Genomic DNA, 19,325 nt, shown 5'->3' with positions numbered 1-19,325 from the left:
TTAAGCAGAGATCCTTAGAAGAGTCAACCCCTGCCCCCCACTCCACCCCCTTCACTTCACTGTTACTGAAGATGACAACCTGATCCTCATCGACCGCAGCTCTTGCCATGTAAGGCTTATAGGAGACTAAGACCATGCCAACCTAGGAATCAAATGCTACTCGAAAGGGGACAGGGTCATTACAGATGGTCACTGGTGAAGACTGAGAATAGAAGGCCAAGAAGATAAAAGTAAAAGCACATTTAAGTTTAATTGGTACACTTTAAAAGCCACTTTTCAGCCATTTTAAAACACATTTTATAAAACCATAAAAATACAGGTTTGTAATAAATGTGATAAATTAGGATCACGGAAAATATACTGATTTCCAATAGTCAGTAACAGACACAATAAGAAAGTTATCATGGTTATAGTTGACTGCATTGATAGTCACAGAAATGTACTTATAAATCATTTTGTATTACAGGACAAAACATAAATATCGTTGAAAACATATGTCCAATGATTAAGAGATTTTGTCTTATTAGAAAAAAATAAAATAAAAAAATTAAATAAAAATAAGATGCAATTACAGACTTGCTAGCTCTATAGCTCCATTTGAAACTTGTACTTTACTTGTTCACAAGAGCATTATGCATTAAGACTTAAGATGCAGAAACCTCTAAGTTCTTCTGAGATTTTTTGTTCAAATTAGTTTATTTTTTTTATCAGGCTCCATTGAAAATATCATTAAACATAAAAAAAATAATAATAATAATGCTTTCAATAACTGACTAATAACCTTTGTTTGCCATTAAATTGAAATTACTAAACATAAACATAAAATGATAAAAATACTCATTTATAAGAAAAAGATTTATGCATCTGAAGTCTTCATATACATATATACAAAAGAATACCAGGTTTTGAACATAAATAAATTATTTTTATTATATTCATTTTCTTTTATTATCAAATGAGAGTTTCCTCCATGCCCCTGGTGCTGATTGTCAACTCAAATAATGAAATCAAAATCAAAACTTAAAACTTCAGAACAAGTCATATCATTCTTTCTGATACAATGTAAGAAATCTGATAAAAAAAATAAAAAAAACAATGTCTCCTTGACATTTAACATGTCAAGCTAAAATGACATAAAGAATCGTACAAAAATAAGTTCATAAAATACACGATTATGTATCTGCATTATCAGCATCATTTTTATCTGGACAAAGTGGTCCGTTTAGAAGAAATACCTGAAACAAAGCCAGAAGAGACATGATAGTTAACATAACACTAATAGTGTTGAAAGTAATTCCAATTCCAATCTATCTATCTATCATCCACAAGGGTGCCCTCCAGTTTGCATATATATATATATATATATATAATATATATATATATATATATATATATATATATATATATATATATATATATATATATATATATATATATATATATATATATATATATGGAGACATAACATCATCACATAATATTTCTCTCTCTCTTTCTCTCTCTCTCTCTCTCTCTCTCTCTCTCTCTCTATATATATATATTTAGAGAGAGAGAGAGAGAGACAGATACTGTGATGTTGTTATGTCTCCATCAGTAAGAAAGTACTATAACTGTCTATTTATATGTAAATAAGTATCATTAAAATGTTACAGCCAAACCAACACTGTAAACACTGCTACTAAAAGGGAACCTGAGAAACATCAGCTACACTTTGACGCTGTAAAGAGAGGGAAAGGCAGAGGAGAGTGAGCAGCACACCTTTGAAAGGAAGAGGAGGAGGACGCGTCTGCTTTACAAGATCACTCTGAGACAGTGCCTCCACTATCCAGGAGAGGGCAGTAGAGCAGTACTCCACCTGTGTAACAAGCAAACAGAAAAAGAGAGGACAGAGAGGACTAGTCAAAAAAACTGAGCTCCCCTATAAAGCCCAGGTTCATTAATTACATCGATCGGCTGACAGCTTGGCACATTCTCAGAGCTGATCTACATTTTAAAAGGGCTCGTACAGTGATAGGGAGAATGACGGATGGGCCTTGGTCTGTGCTGAGCAAGCAAACACAACAGCTGCAGCTAAAATAAGACAAGGCCCACAGGCTTGCACCCACAGACACATGCGTGCACTCTGTGGGGTGCTGCTGGGATTTAAAAACAGGTGTCAGTGTGTTTCATAGCCACAGGTAGACAGGTGTGCACAGTCGTCACTAACCTCCGACTCCAGTTTTCTCAACCTGCGATCGTGATCGTGAATCTCCGACATCTGCTTCAGGACGCTGTCCACCCTACACACACATATGGACACAAATACACACATTCTGTCATTCAAGACGCCGGTGTCTGATTCAGCTGGAGTTGACAGTCTCTCCCCCCTTCACACGCACATAAACGCGAAACGAGAGCCGCCACTGCAAGGTTACTAAATGTCCCCGGGTGTGTGTTACATACAGATCTACTTGTCAGTGACAGATATGTTCTCCACTCACTCATCTCTTTTAGACCTCACATGTGAAGTATGTGAAAAAAGTTGGTAATTTTTGTTATATAAGAGTATTTAAGAACAGTAACAGGGTTGACTGACTTTGTGGAGGTGCGTTTGAGGCGCTCTGTGTCGCTCTCTCGTTGTTTCTTTCCTTGTGTGGAAAGCAGGTTCTCCTTCAGCGTGGACTCCCATGTGTTCAGCAAACTGGCCTCTTTGCCTTTTAGTTCCAACACTATGGAAAAAGACAGGGTTAAAGGAATAGCTCCTCCAAAAAGATGAAAACCTTGACATTATTTACTTAACTTAATGTCTGACCAGACCTGTATGACTCTCTTTCTTTTCTGAAGGTAGATGGTAACCAAACAGTCAAAAAACAGTGATGCATTTCTTAGAATAACTTCTGTAAAGTTCCTCAGAAGAAGGACAGTCATACAGGTTTGGAACGACATGAGGGAAAGTAAATGAAAACAGGATTTTCATGGGTGAACTATGCCTTTAAAGACAGAATGATCAAATGAGACTGTATGTAATGTGGCATCATATATCAGCACGTACTAAAGTGTTGGTTCTTGTTGGAGGGCAGTCTCTGAATGACTCTTTTGATGAAGATATGGAGGTGGGAGATGATGATGAAGGGCGGGGAGAGGCAGGGCCGCGAGTGGTACTCCGTGATCAGGTTGTAGCGCTGGAACTTCCAGTGTACATCACTGTGCTCCTGGACTTTATTGAATGTGTAACTGATGACAAATAACATGAACATACAATCATACCAAGCAATACGGCTAGAGGTCGTGCTGTATTGAAGCCGCAGAAGAACCCTTTCTAGTGTTTGGCATACACCAATAACACAATTCTGTCTGATACCAACGCTGATTAATATTTTCATAAAACTATTTTACTATTACACTAAATACTATTATTCTATTTGTTCTAAAAATTAGCTATAAATAAAATGAACCCTATTACGTGCTACACTACATATAATAATGTACAATATGAATCATGGATACACAGTTTAAAATTGGCTAAAGATTTATTATAATTGTTTTGTTCCATTGTCTATGTCTTTAAATATTAACTTTATGTGAGAATAAGATAATGGCAAAATTTATTCAAATATAAAAGTAAGTGAAATGAGCATGAATAATTGAAAATACAATATCAGCTGACATATATACAGTCAACATACAGTACTGCTCAAAATTTGAGGGTTGGTACAATTGTGTTATTGTTTTTGAAATGAGTGTTTTATGCTCACCAATCAACCAGAGGTTGAAAAAAAAAATTATTGTTAAAAAATACAGTTGAAACAGTAATACTGGGTAAAAACAGCAATACATTTAAAAAAAAAAATGGTTTTCTATATGAATTTAAAAATGTCAATTATTTCTGATTTATGATCCTTCAGAAATCATTCTGATATGCTGTTTTTATGCTCAAGAAACATTACTTATTTCCAATGTTGTGATGCTGAATATTTTTGTGGAAACTATGATACATTTTCTTCAGGATTCTTTAATGAATAGAAAGTTCACAAGAAGAGCATTTATGTTAATATTATAACATAAATATTATAAGTGTCATTACGGTCACTTTTGACCCGTTTAATGAATCCTTGCTGAATATAAATGTTAATTTCTTTTAATCTTACTAACCTGAAACTTTTAAACTCTTGTATATATTAACTACATAATTTGTAATATCAGCTAATAACAAATACTGCTTTCATAAACTGGTTACTACACAGATGTAAATGTGAACTTAAATGTAACTTAACTAAGCACTTTCAAAATATTTATAAATGAATAAGCACTCAAGCTGCTTGTGCTCAAGTTCCCATGGAACTATCTTTTGGAGAAATCTAGCAATCGAACATCTTGCATATTCAGACAAGTAACATTTGTAACATCAGTTCATAGTAGCAGCTACTGTTATTCATTATAAAGTCCATATTAAATCAATGTTTTAAATACAAACAGTGTTGATGGTGTTGTTTTTTTTTTTTTTACCTGAACATTGCAATGAGCAAATTCACCAACAGAATATTGGTGACCAACAGGTAGACTGACAGCAGGATAAGAACCAGCCAGTTAGCATCAGACTGTGGGCATGGCTCCGCCCCCTGGTGGATGAGCGTCATGTTGTCTGTGCACACTTTCTCTTGTCGCTTGTCAGCTAGAGTCAAAGAAAAGAATGTATTACAATCAATAAAATCAACTGAAAGTATAAAAGTTTGGGGTCAGTAAGTACTACTTTTATATTTAGCAAGGATGCATTAAAGTAAAAGTAAAGGCTTTTTACATTGTTACAAAAAACAGACTTTCGATAGAAAACAGAGTTTTAAATAGACAGACCCCAAAGTTTTAAAAGGTATACTGTGTTTAGTAAAAATAACACACTACGGAAACACAAAGACACACACACACACACACCATCAATTTCATCCAGTGGTATCTGCCCATATATGTGCATGTATGGCCTGTAGAACACACGCCGAATTATCCATCCAGGACGAGAGTCGTAGGAGTACAGCAGCGCCTGATTGGCTACTCCATATGCCATTAGCCACACCCCCAGGAAGAACAGGAAGAAAAACACATCTTTCACCTGTGGAGTAAAATATCATTCTTTAGCAGGATTATGTGCACTTTTTAGGGCACGTTAAAATGAAAGACTCCTTCTCACCATTTTCCCAACTATGATTATTTTGGGACCAAGTTGTTTGTGAACTGCAAATATATGAATGAGTCTGAGCGTGAAGACCACATAGTCGACACACATTACCGCACGACCGAAACTATACGTCCACGGAAACATCCTGTAACAAAAACGCACATGCACTAACCAATACAATCACATGCACGGACATACACAGGACAGATCTCACTGCATTCACCTGCAGACAAGCCCAAGAATGAAGAGCGCGAGGGCCGTGATGTCGCACTTGTTCCAGATGTCTTGGATGTACAGCTTCATCCTCTGAATTAGAGAGGTAGATCCTACAAAAAACGTCTGCGAGGGAGATCAAGATTCAGCAGACTGAACAAGAGCGTTGAAATGTGTGTAAACACAATGAAGATTGTTCGTACCTGTCGAATCTCCTCACAGACCAGAGTAAAAACCCAGAAATACAACACAAGCTCTGAGGGGGCGGGTCCTTTGGGAGGCGGGGGCTTGAAGTCAACCAATAGGATGTAAGCAAACAGGAAGAGGAAGAGGAAGTACATCAACACGTTGCCTAGAAACGAAGTGACCGGTGCAAACCAGAACTGCCGCCATCGGTGCAATATAAAAGGCCGTTTTAGAGCGATAGCCTTTGATGCTGAAATATAAAAAAAATTAAGAGGTAAGCTCCTTAAAAGCAAGTCAAAGTATATCAGGATTTGTGATCATGCCATTTAGACGCACCTTCCAGTTTTCCTCTTAAAGCGTTACATTCCTCCACGTCGTCCTCCCTGTGAAGCACATGTATGACTCTCTTTATTTTATCTGTGTCTCCTTTAACTTAGTAAAACTGTTTATGGTGCTGAGAAACCATGAATTACGTGTTTATAACATCAGCCAATGACTCGGCTCCATCGATGCTGTCTAATTCTTTACCAGGATGAAATTCCTCTGGCTTTTCGTATTTCTCCTGCTCCCTAAGAGATCGGAGGGCATTAAAACTTTGACGACTGTATCAGAAAGAAAACTATTGTTGGCCGAAAATATCGGGTACTGACTTGAAACTGATGATGTTGGTGTAGATAAAGGGAGGCACGAAAAACGAGAGGACCAGTTTCCACACTTCTGTATTGCTGTCCATGTCTCCCCACCAAATCTCTGACAGTAAAGTCTGGCCAAGGATGGGATGAAGAACCATGACACCAATGTAACTAAGAAAAACTGACACTCCAACAGGTAATCATGACCACTGCTTACCTGCACTCCATCATGGCTGAAGAAGAGGCGGGCGTCAGCCGCGGTGGCCATCTGCAGACAGGTGGCGCTGCCCCAGACAGTGGACTGTCTGATGAGAAGCTTGAAAGAGCGGCTCTCATTGCTCTGGTAACACTCACTGAACACATCTATGAAGACATAAAACATGTAATGTAAGATTTCCTAATGCTAAAGACTTAATGCTCCACAATGTTACACACACACACACACGTTTGTTTTTGTGAAAAGTGGGGATATCCCATAGGCGTAATGGTTTTTATACTGTCCAAACTGTATATTCTATCGCACTTCACCAACCCTAAACCTAACCCTAACCCTCACAGGAAACTTTGTGCATTTTTACTTTCTCAAAAAAACTCATTCTGTATGATTCATAAGCGTTTTGAAAAATGGGGACATGGGTTAAGTCACCTTCTCCTTGTAATACCTGTGTCATACCCATGTCATTATACAGAGTTGTGTCCTGATATGTCACAAAATCAAGAGCGCACACACACACACACACACACACACACCACACACACACACATATATATGAAGTATTTTCACAAGCTGTCTCATACTTTTGGGCCCCACTGCTACACTGAAAATCATTCCCATCTGCCATCTCTTTAACTGGATTCACACCCACCATGTGCCAGATTCTCGAAGGTTTGAGCAAGTTCTTTCATGGAAAGCTTGGCCTCAGTCTCTGTCTCCAGCTCTCTTAACTCTCTTAATATCTTACACCCAGCAAGAGCACTTAGCACCGACTCCCCTGCCTAGCATTGAAAGAGAGAGCGGGAAAGGAGCAAAACAAAGACATTTTTTTTATTTAATATAATTTGTATTAATAATAATACACTGACCATGGGAATTATCATGATCAATGACTATAATAATAATCATAATAGTCATAATAAATAATACATCTGTGGTATTCTGCATGCAACCCTCCTGCTATTGGACACTTTTTAATTAATATGACATTTCTACAGTTGCATCAAGAGCTGAATACATTAGTGTGATACTGTATCCACGCCACTAGGTGTCAGTACAGGGTCCAGGATAACTGTCATGTGCAACTTTAACCTACTCATTTACAAATGTATATTTCTGACCAAACATCGCAGGAGATTAGAAAGAATCTGCAGAGAATATGATATGGGTTTCAGTTATGACTTATGGGAAAAAAAAAACTACCATTTCCCAGAAGTAGATAGACATTTCTCTGCGATTCTGAAGAACAGCCCAAATGAACAGAGCTATCCAGGGAGTCATGCAGCGCTGCTTCCGGTACACACTCTCTGTCAGCAGCAGCTTATTCACATGCTGAAAGGACGAGACAGAAACTATGATCACAACATTGTTATCTACATCGTATTAACATAAGTGCCGCAAATCAAATCATTTCACCAATCCTAAAACCTTTGAGAAACCCTGGCTGGTACCTTCATTGCTTTCCTCGAGGCCCATCCCTGTTCTACACCAAGAGGAGCGTAGTAAAACGGCTGGCAGACATCTTCCATGATTTCTGACAACACCCGTGAAACCTGGGAGATCAAGAAGAAGACAATCATTATTATTCCTTCTTCTATTTTTTACATTTCTACATTTTTAGGAGGAGTGCATAGTTGCGTGAAGGTACAATTTATTTGGAAACATGCTTGAACAAGCTAATAAAACTGAATATTTCAGAGGGATTTTATGGTTCCATTTGTTCAATTGTTTCCCGACGCTTGACAAATCTTTGTGTGTGACATTTATATATTGTTACTTTTGAAAAGAAACAAAAATCTCATCTTTCAAATTATGTCCTTTTTCCCCAGGATATTCAAATAATAAATGTTGTTTGGATGCTCTTGTGTCTGATGTGACATGACAGGAATAAAAGTTATTCTAAAAACAGCATTATGTGCAATTAACAATATATATATATATATATATATATATATATATATATATATATATATATATATATATATAAAGTTGAGTGTTGATTTTTATATCTAAAAATAAATAATAACTGAATTGAAGTTTGGGCTCTATTGTTAATCTTATAGTACTGTAAAATGGCTCAAAATAGTTTAAATCAAAAGCTGGGGTACACTTTATTCCTAGATATTTTCTAAAGAAACAGCCAATTGTTCAGTAAACAACTGTTTAATTTAAAAAGAAAAGCACATTTATGTTTTCCCCCTGCTGTACTAAATCCAAGGTGTGGTCTCAACCATCATGTTTTTGTGTGTGTGTATATATATATATTGTCTCATAATTTCTCTGTTCCATTCTTTTATTAAAAGCTTCAAACAGTAGTGTTGGTTTGAGCATCTGTCCTCTGACCTCATACAGGGTGAGTTCTCGAGCAGCAGACGGGGCGCTGAAGGAGCTGGTGTGGTGGTTCTCATCAGGTGAAGCTAAGCGGCTCTGAGAGCTAACTAAGCCCACCCGCTCCTGCAGCCTCCTCTGGAGGAATGAGGACACCGGACTGCAGTCCGACACTGAGCTGTAAAGACTCTCTAAACGATGATACGTCAGATAGTCCAGAATGTTTAAGCCGTTTTCCACGAACAGACGCACAAAATGGGGCTTGTTGTTCACCAGCGCATCGGTCATTGATTCCTCCAGGTCTTCATACTAAGAGAAAGATCAAATCAAGAGAAACTGTCATGTTAAAACACACGTTTGGTTTCATTCATGTTGCTATTAATCTTACCCTCCAATGGATGTCACCATTAAAGAGTTCACTCTTGGCGATATCCACTCTGTCCCAGGCCACTGCCAGCTTCAGCTCTTCAGTGTACTCGCTAGGGTCACTAGCATCCCGTTTAGCAGCTGAACACACACATACACACATAAGTATGTACTGTAAACATGTTGAATTGTCAAAGCAGGTCATTTAATCTCACCTCTCACGAGAGCTCTGAGGATGATTCTGTCAAAGTCATCTCGCCCTTCCTGGTCTCCATGAAACACAGTGATCAGATCTCGGTTGTGATAGATACTGAGTGCCTGTGTGAAAAAGAGAGAAGTAACAAAAAATAAAATACAAAAACCTTCGGCCTGCATGCACTGTCTTGCTGTACGCTCACCTGATCCACAAGCTTCTCCAGTGCAGTCTCAGAAGGGAAATGTTTCTTAATTTTCTCTCTGACTTGGTCCCTCAGCTCAACACTTGCACTTTTCCTGCTTTCCTCGGCAGCGGTCGCTAAAGTGGGACTCACTGGTGGACTCAGAGGTATGCTGAGATCCTTCAGTAGAGCCGCTATCAGGTCTGCCGCCGGACCCGAGCCTGCCAGCACCAGCCATGGAGTGGTGTTTTTCAGAGATAAATCCACTCTCTGCCATAAGAAAGATGATATCGTTCATTTCAAATATGCTTAAAATGGATTAAACTGATAAAACTGTCATTTTAAACTTTACATTTAAATTTGAGATCCCTAGACATTTTTTATGACGTTTATGACTGTAACAGTTAGAGGTGTATAATCAGTCACTGCTGGGCCTCATTCCAAAAACAGTGCTAAAGGCAAAAAGCACATGGACAGCTGGGTCACAGGTTACAGGCATTAAGAAAGTATGAACAAAACAACATAAAGTAATCTTTCAATTTGCATTATTTTGTTCATGCTTTTGGAGATGACCCAGACTACACTGAATAGGTACATAAAATAACATAAAATAAAAAAGCATATTAATAAAATAAAACTGTATTCTTTTAAAATACATATTATATATGTGACCCTGGAGCACAAAACCAGTCTGAAGTCGCTGGGGTTAATTTGTAGCAATAGCCAAAGATACATTGTATGGGTCAAAATTATACATTTTTCTTTTATGCCAAAAATCATTAGGATATTTAGTAAAGATTATGTTCCATGGAGATATTTTGTTAATTTTGTTAACTATATCAAAACTTAATTTTTGATTAATAATATGCATTGCTATGAATTCATTTGGACAAATTTAAAGGTGTTTTTCTCAGTATTTTGAATTTTTGGCATCCTCAGATTCCAGATTTGCAAATAGTTGTATTTATTAATAGTTGTAGCTTATTTATATATGTGTGTGCCTATAAGCTTATTTATTTAGCTTTCAGATGATGTATAAATATCAATTTTGAAAAATGTACTCTTAAGACTGGTTTTGTGGACCTGTGTCACACATAATTTATTCATATTAAAACAGTTAAAATAATCTTGTGTCATGACCTCTAGCATGGCAGCATCTCCTGCGATCAGCATACACAGAACTGGAATCTCAATGCTTCCACTTCCTGTTCAGGACAAGAGGAAGACAGATGTGTTTATATAGGAGAAGTACAGCATTACTCAAATTATATTATGAGTTAAAACAAACAACCTAATTAAGTGACAAAAATAGTGAATTTGCCTCAGAACTTTATTCTCATTCTGATCCACCAGAGGACAGTGTAGTCCTCACATTACATGCTAAATTTGTCCTTATTTTATTCTAAAAGATATAAAAATAAAAATAAATATATATATATATATATATATATATATATATATATATATATATATATATATATATATATATATATATATACTGGTGTCTTTGTGACTGTGGATTGCATTTTATGCAATTCTGCAAAAACAGCTTTCCTGTCTTTCTTGTGTAGGGAAAATAAATATTATTACTACTACTAAATGAAATAATTCTAAGGCCCTTTACTTTTCTAAATACCATAACATTACTGTTTAACTTCCCTCTTCCTTCCTTTCATTTTGTGTTTATTTACTTTATTGAATAAAAGGAAGCGCATGGTTCCCCAGGGATGTGCTCGTGCTTTCCGTGGCAGTCCCTGATGAAGGTGCAAGATAAATGACATGGGAAATTGCTGTTGTGCTCAGGAAGACTTGGTTTACTTTTCAGTTGAACCGTCTTCCTTCTCTCACCCCAGATGCCGGTGCGCTGATGGGAGATGAAGTCCTCCAGGTTGGCTCTGAACATTGTTTCAGATCCTCGGTGTCCAACACTTCCATCATCCACCAAGAGGAAGGCCTGGTGGTTGTTGTCCAGGCAGCTGCATTCATGGGGCATGTTGTGCACATAGTACCGCGCTGGGAAACTTCCCTGGTGAAGAGTAACCAACCATACGTTTTTACAGAGCAGCCTAGCCAAAGTCCTACAGCAGTTCACAGTACCATTCAGGCCCGTGTGACATTAGTGAGGGGTACACTCTGGATATTGAACTACACTTAAAATGTTTTGGTTTCATGTGATATTTCACAATATAGCAAAACAAATGGCTTCTGCCAATATACTATACGAGACTTCAGATCATATATTATGCTTTTGTGCTAGATTTCACCTTACAAATATATGTGTAATACATATATATAATATATATTTTTTGACATTCATGCATCTTAAGTTTGTTTTTATGTTGACACTGAAGCAGAATGGACACATATGGTAATACCTGTTGGTTTACGAGCTGTTGTCGTTGGTAAATCAATCCCCAGGGCGCGACAGCAACAGCTATAACTTTGGCCTGGGAAAGAGATGAAGCTGTTGCACAATGATCCCTCACTGCCTCACCTACACAGCGGCCAACACCCTCCCTCAGACCTGACGTCAGGATCCAAGCCCCTGGAAAAAGAAAATTAAAAGTACTATTACCTAAATTACTCAGCATTAAGTCAATTGCATAAAAGTTACAAACACCAATAAAATATCACTGATAAAGGCTTTTACCGTAATGCAACACTTCTAGATGACAGCCATTTAAATTCTAACCATATACATAATAAACCTTATCAACAGACACACAGGAGGAATGCCACTGTTGAGTAACACTAGTTTGGCCTGTCTATCACTGACCTTAAGACTAGTCACTAATTACTAGGTACTACATGAAAACAGTTATTAACAGTTATTTTCCAGAACATTCCAGTGAAGCTACCTGTCCTACCTGATCTACTCTGTGAGCCAGAGGTGGCCCGAAACACCAACTCACAACCACAGCCACATCAGAGTTAAATATTCATAAAACATACTTGGTCTCTGGATGTCTATATGCAGTGATATATGCTAAAATTACATGGCCACTGTAGTGTCATTAGCGATTAATTATCATTATCAGCATTAATGACATCTCATGACTTATCACACACACACACACACACACACACACACACACACACACACACACACTCCCTGCTTTAAGTCTTCACTGGAAAAGCTGTCTCCAGTTTCACAATCTTATATGACCTGGAAGTGTGTTGTGTGTGTATGTAAAGGCATGTCTGGATATGCTGAAGTTAAACATGCCATGCAATAATTGCTTTCTTATTTTTTATTTATTATTTTATTTTGGTTATTATTTCAACCATTTACATTTTACTTCCATATATAGTTGAAAATCATTTAAAATGAGTAAAAATAACTAACTAACTGTCTTTATCTTAGTTTTAGTGCACAATATGAACAGAGGTGGAAGGGTGGAGGTTGAATGTAGGGTTAACAGTCCACATGTGTTTGGTTAGATAAGTGAGTGTAAAGGTTTCAAGCACTCTTAAGTGAGCTAGAGATAGAGGAGCAGGAGAGGTTACCTGTGCTCTGTGCGGCCCGGACTAGACCCTGTCTGATCACTTCTCGCACCCTGGGTTTCACCTTCCCTTCCCCCTCTCCCCCCACCACAGACACCACCAGATTGGGTATCGGCAGGCCCCATTGTGACGTCATCAGCGAGTACACATTGTCCGGAGGTGTATCATGTGCCAGGCGCAGAAACTTGGGGACACAAGATGAATGACGTATGAATGCACAGCAGAAAAACGGTCTTGAGTGTTTGCATGTGTGATATTGTTCATCCTAAACTAAAATACACAGGTATTCAGACTTGTTCAAACATGCACAAGCATGTAGGATATTCATGTTGTCACTCACAAACTGCTGAATGTAGGAAGGGATTTGTGTGAGAAGAGAAAGACTGAACAATGGATCTGCCTGAGGCAACACACGGTTTCCACAAAAACATTTCAGAGAGGTTTTCTTTTGTTACTGTCTAAATTTAATTAGCTGTATTGTGGCTATGAGAAGTGTATGACTTCAGGCTCTGTGGGGCTGGTTAAAGGTTTAAAGGACAAGTTTATAACTGCTTTGAGTTACATGTTTACATGTTAGCGGTTCTGTAATTGTTCAGAAGCCTGGCATACTTTTAAACAGAACAATGGTAGACTTTAGTCTGGGCAGTGCGATGTGTCATTTTTGACATGAGTAAAAAACGAAGCCGTGAGGATCGGGGAGTTCAAGGGATTGTAATGCTGTTTAACAACATGCAAATTGTTCAGTTGATGAAAAAAAAAACCTGTCAGTAGAATTTTTGTAAATTCATTTGATATAAAAAAAAAAATCATTGGATAATTGTGGCGCATTTACATAACATTTAATGATGTTTCACTGTTCCTGTTAAATACACAAATAAACATCTGTGTGTCTATCCCTCAAAGTAGATGTCAATATGTTCCGCCCCTAAGGTCTACATCTTAATGCTTTAAAGACCACAAAATAAAAATGAAAAACATTATGATTTAAGTTATTGTTTATTTATTAACAGGCTTCTTGTTAATTTGTGTAGAAAGAAACACAAATCATATACACTGTAAAACTGTAAAGATCTCACTTTTCACTTTTAAGCTAATTTTCACAAGACAAATCCAATAACTTCAACTGGAATCTGGGTGATCTTGTATTTCTAGAGAGGACTAAATATTTCTACACACTGATTTTGCAATGGATTCAGTTGGTCATGTGAATTCAGTGTAGACTGAATACAGAAAACAGAAAACTTGTGAGCGCTGCTTCATACACGGCTATAGTTTTGACAAAAGACAATAGTTGGCTCACTATTTGCTTATGTGATATCATCTTTAGTCACTGACATCTACTGCATTTAATGTCAATGTTAATGACTAGAACCTGAACAAGCAAACATTTGCATAAAGTCCTGCACACTGTGAGAATTGAAATTACATATATTTTCCTCCACTGTATATCATTCTGTAATAAACATACATAGTAATTATGTAATTAGGCACTGAAGAAGGTTATGGTGTCACCAAAATGTTCCTCAGTAAGGACGTGTTTTTTATCATCGCATTTGTGAGTTTTTAGTCATTTCTTTAAAGAATAGATCCTCAGTGTAAAGTATTACCAATTGAACACACTTGAATTGTAAGATGGAGTTCGTTTTTCAAATGACAGTAACTGTGATTGTGCATGCTTGGGGATGTGTAGAAGAAGGTGAGACACCCACTGGACTGTTTCTGCGTCCGGATCCAGCAAACTCCAGCTGTCCAAAGGCATCGGTGGGGTATTCAGAGGTGTGTTCTTTACTGTCCCACTGGCTGATCACAGCATCACCTGACGTTATGGATGGATGAATGTCCCGTGCTCCACCACACTGGCACAAAGCCCCATTACTTCCACACAGAAAGAGAGAGAGAGAGACAGAGACAGAAACAGAGAACAGGTTTCAGTGGGCTCAGATTTCTGATATCTGTATTATTCAAGCCATCATTTCAGAGGAAGAGACTTGAAGAGAAAAAAAGAAATCAACCTCCTTTGTGTGTGTCATTCATGTTACAACTAATTTATCAAAGGAAGACATTACTAGCTGAAATCAAACAGTATGTCACATAACGTACACATCATCACTAAAATTAATAAATGAAATGAAAACAGTACCTGCCCAAACCCTGTTGTGAATCACTAAATAACAATAGCTTGTAAAGGGGAAAAGGACAGGGGAAATACTGTGCTGACAAATGGCTAGTTCATCTTCATTCAAGATAAAAAAAGGCATGTTTGTTGACCCACCCTACATTACCAAATCGGCTACTTAACGGCACAGATCATATTACCAGGAGATCAATGGCTGTTTTAAATAAGCGAGTATGAAAGGACTGAATAGATTTTCTGCATACGCTAGTAAATCTGAATGCAAGAGAAAATGGCTGTTGTACCTGGAAGAGTCCTCCACAAAGGTGGTGCACACTCTCTTTTTAATCATCTTTGGGATCCAGCTCTACAACACAGACGTTACACAGTAAAGCATGAGTCAGAGACATCTGCACATGCAGGTCCGGTTTCTTTTCTTTCACAGTCAGTGACTGAGGAGAACAAACTATGAGATTACGCTTGAATGGCAAAAGAAGTTTCAAGGAAATGTTTTGATGTGTGACATGCAATTCTAAATCACAGAAACGAACAGCTTTTTTGTGTCTTCTGCCTACTTCCTGCTTAAATTTCAAAACCATGAACAACAAAACATGATAATTATAGTAATCAAAATCATAGTACTTAGCCCATAACTTGTTTTAACTATAACTGTATAATAAAATAAAAACCTTTATTCTGGGCGAAGATGGCTGCATATTAGATAACTGTATTTGGAAACTATATAATCAATGGAGAAAAAAAACGTTTTGATTATTAAAACAAATGTTGAGCTGAGATAATAATCACAGCTTTAGGAGCATTCAAAACTAAATAAAAAGAGAAAGTCTTCTTATCTTCTTAGGTTGCTGAAATTAAATGAACCAGGCCGACTTGTTTTCAACTACAAACAGCAAGTTTGTTTATCCCACATAAGAGCCGTAAAATACTTTTTAATGGATGACAATTCTGCATAAAACAAAATATACACTAGCTCTGTAATTTGACAACGTTTTCTCTTTTAACATGCTATCATCCATCTCCATTTGTTGCATTCTTTTTTTATTCTCCTATTTTTATTTAATATATTTTATAAATGTATTACATTTCATTTTCTATTTCATGCATGTAATGACTTTATGAATTGCTTTATTAATTTTGCATTTTGAGAATTATAAAATAGCAATATAGTGAAATGAATAAAACATAGAACACAAAAGGCTCTTGCATATCTTAAATGTAAGCATTGACATACAAATGTCTGTTTATGTATATGTAAAAATGGGCCTCCAATCTTCATCCTGTTCACTGAGCAAATGCAAAACCCTGTTAAACAAGCTTATAACTTTAATATGGTGCTTTAAAGTTTGGTTAATCATTTCATATGACTCCCTCAGCAACATCTGAGACAATCCCTTCCAAACCTGATTGGAAAGGCCATTAAAACAGTCATTACATTTGCATGTAGCTTACAGTTGTCACATATTAAGACACATATTCTAATACATTTTACATATTAAGATGGAGACTAATTGAAATGTATTAGAAGCGGCAGCAGGACTTTGATAAATTGCTTCTGCTTATTGTTCTCAGTCCACTGGATAAAAGCGTCTAATGCGCAGCGGTGCAAGACAATATCAAAGTATGATATGGAAACATGGAAAAGCTTGAGAAACGTTTGTCATTCAACTTATTACAGGTGCATAAACCTTGCACTCACAAAATCGTGATTTCGGACGTCTTAAGGTTTTTTTTTTTTTTTTTGCAGTGTTTACAGTTACAGGACTATTTTCAGTCAGTTTACAAAGTACTTTGTACTCAAATTACTCGTTTTAATGCAGTGGCAAAATAAATAGTACAAAGCATGAACAATAAAAAACGACTATCTTCCGTACTGAGAAACACTTAAGTGACTTTAAAACATGTTTTACTTTTAATAATGTATCAACCACACCTGATCATTTTCGGATTTTCTCTCTCCTCCACCTCCTTCATTCTCTTTCTCGATTTTCTTCATTTTGATCATCTGTCCGCCCTATTATGGATAAAATATTATTCAGATGAGATCCATGGGGAGTCTAGATCCAATTATGCTCTAGTTTGCCATCAGCCGGATTCCCGAGATATTTAATCAAACTTTTTCTGAAGCCGTGTACTGGAAGCCCCGCCCACGCTACAAGTGTCTGGACGCATTCCAGCACGAGCTCAGCTCACGACACTCGGCGCTGAATTAAACCAAACAAACGATTGTGAGCGGACAGCTCAGGGAAAACAAGATAAGAGCAGAATAAGAAGAATATGATAAGAGAGAGGTGTATTAATTCATTATATGTAAGCTGTTAAAAACAGGATACTTCTGGTTATCAGAAAGGTTTCCATTTTTCATGCCCCTACAGGCGTGTCTTTTGAAATACTATTGACCTTAAGATGCCATTTGGCGTGGCCAGTTATGCTGGTTTGACTGAAGTTAGTTTTGAACTCCAGGAAGTAGCCTAAACAAATAATCTCCTGTAAGATTCAAATATTTATTCATTTCCCCCCAAATACAGTAGAATACTCTCTCTGTCTCTAGAAAGAAAAATGACATTTAGAAAGAAATTAAAAGTACAGAAATAAATACCTAATAAAAACAAGTCAGAAAGAAAGTGTTTACACAGAATTTGACCGGAAGACAGGAACTTCCAGTGCAGAGGAAAGTACAAAGACATAATGAATTAATAGGGGAGAGCAGGGGTGAAAGTACCATTCTTCAGAAAAACATCATTTTAAAAGATAATGTTGTAGACAGAGATATATTTCTGCTGTGGCCAGCAACTCAGAAGTGTGGTCTATCAATACCAGGGGGTATTTTGTAGAAATGTAGAAAGACTTCAGTATAATTTCACTTTGAACATACGTTGCACATTGTTACTTTTGACCCCATCGGTTGGGAGGAAAGTAACACAACAATATAAGCTAGATTTTTTTCTGTTACTCTCATTTTTCTTAAGTGTACCTGATTGTGACCTTGTTGATATGTAACTGCAAACAGAGCAAGCAACCCAACTTCTTGTCCAAGCTCTTGTTCTCTCCAGACTGGACTATTGTAATGCTCTCCTGGCGGGACTTCCTGCATGTACTGTCAAGCCTCTGCAAATGATCCAGAATGCAGCAGCGAGGGTTGTCTTCAATGAGTCACAAAAAAAGCTCATGTTACTCCCCTCCTCATCAGGTTTCACTGGCTACCAGTAGCCGCTCGCATCAAATTCAAGGTACTGATGATTGCCTACAAGACAACCACTGGCACGGCACCAACTTACCTAAACTCACTGGTTAAATCCTATGTGCCCTCCAGAAGTTTGCGCTCTGCAAGTGAACAACGCCTTGTGGTGCCATCCCAAAGAAATTCAAAATCACTCTCACGGACCTTTTCCTGGACTGTGGTCAGCTGGTGGAATGACCTCCCAATCTCAATTCGTACAGCGGAGTCTTTACTCACTTTCAAGAAACATCTAAAGACTCATCTTTTTCGCCTGCACTTAACCTACTAACACCAGTACTTTTCCTCTTCTTGTTTTTTTCATTTAATAAAAAAAAAAAAAAAAAAAAAAAAAAATTATATATACCTGGCTATGCGTTCTATACTAGACTAACTGAGACTTGTCATGGCACTTATATTCTGTTGTTGTTCTCTTGTTGACCTGACTGCTTCTATTGTTCTCATTTGTAAGTCGCTTTGGATAAAAGCGTCTGCTAAATGATTAAATGTAAATGTAAATGCAAACATATTTTGTCCTTTATCTTTGCAAAAAATTAAATTACATTTTCATATTTTCATTTTAAATTTAAGTTTCATCAGACTGTATTTTTTTATTGTCAATTTCAATGTATTTTTATAAACAATGTTGTACATTTTTCAACAATGTACAATATAAAAATGTAATTACATTAGCATAATAAAAAAACTCTAAACATAATGTAACAGTAAGCATATTTATGTTTCCATCCAGTTGTTTTTGTTCAAAAATTTAAAATGTGCATTAAAACATCTGGAAACACTACAAATTCATAGGTGGAGGTGTAAAGGCTAAGATATGGCTAAAAACTAAATATAAATGTGACGTAGCAGCTACCCAGAGAGAGATGTTCCTCTATGTCCAGAAACGCCCTCTCAAAAACATCTGGATAGAACCAGACCTCCGTCTGTCTTTCTGACCCTCACTCAGACATATTCTTTTGGTATAATATGACATAAACATTTTAATAA

The 19,325-nt window shown here is 37.0% G+C and overlaps 1 protein-coding gene across 1 annotated transcript; it reads right to left on the bottom strand.

Moving 5' to 3' along the window:
- Positions 1 to 537: 537 nt before the first annotated feature.
- Positions 538 to 17,248, bottom strand: LOC113047145 (transient receptor potential cation channel subfamily M member 4). Its single transcript, XM_026208424.1, has 28 exons — positions 17,034 to 17,248; positions 15,388 to 15,449; positions 14,679 to 14,844; positions 12,973 to 13,153; positions 11,841 to 12,010; positions 11,314 to 11,491; positions 10,606 to 10,670; positions 9,487 to 9,735; positions 9,304 to 9,406; positions 9,111 to 9,229; positions 8,738 to 9,031; positions 7,846 to 7,947; positions 7,598 to 7,726; positions 7,047 to 7,176; positions 6,398 to 6,543; positions 6,199 to 6,311; positions 6,022 to 6,117; positions 5,885 to 5,931; positions 5,566 to 5,798; positions 5,373 to 5,488; positions 5,162 to 5,294; positions 4,909 to 5,083; positions 4,486 to 4,651; positions 3,032 to 3,213; positions 2,576 to 2,708; positions 2,207 to 2,279; positions 1,759 to 1,855; positions 538 to 1,235 (listed from the first exon to the last, which is right to left on the bottom strand). Exons 1-28 carry the CDS (start codon positions 17,103 to 17,105, stop codon positions 1,201 to 1,203), a joined length of 3,765 nt encoding a protein of 1,254 aa, XP_026064209.1. The 5' UTR covers positions 17,106 to 17,248; the 3' UTR covers positions 538 to 1,200.
- Positions 17,249 to 19,325: the final 2,077 nt, after the last annotated feature.

The sequence above is a fragment of the Carassius auratus genome, chromosome 28 (assembly GCF_003368295.1).
Source record: "Carassius auratus strain Wakin chromosome 28, ASM336829v1, whole genome shotgun sequence".
NCBI lineage: Eukaryota > Metazoa > Chordata > Actinopteri > Cypriniformes > Cyprinidae > Carassius > Carassius auratus.
This window is presented reverse-complemented; position numbering and strand designations above follow the sequence as displayed.

What these genes read in the sequence shown, in the direction of transcription:
- LOC113047145 (XM_026208424.1), bottom strand. Translation starts at nt 17,105, where the DNA reads ATGATCAAAATGAAGAAAATCGAGAAAGAGAATGAAGGAGGTGGAGGA. An exon ending in GAGATGCTGCCATGCTAGAG is followed by an intron (nt 9,736 to 10,605) that starts GTCATGACACAA and finishes TTCTTATGGCAG; the next exon opens with AGAGTGGATTTATCTCTGAA. An exon ending in TGGAGAAGCTTGTGGATCAG is followed by an intron (nt 9,407 to 9,486) that starts GTGAGCGTACAG and finishes TTTTTCACACAG; the next exon opens with GCACTCAGTATCTATCACAA.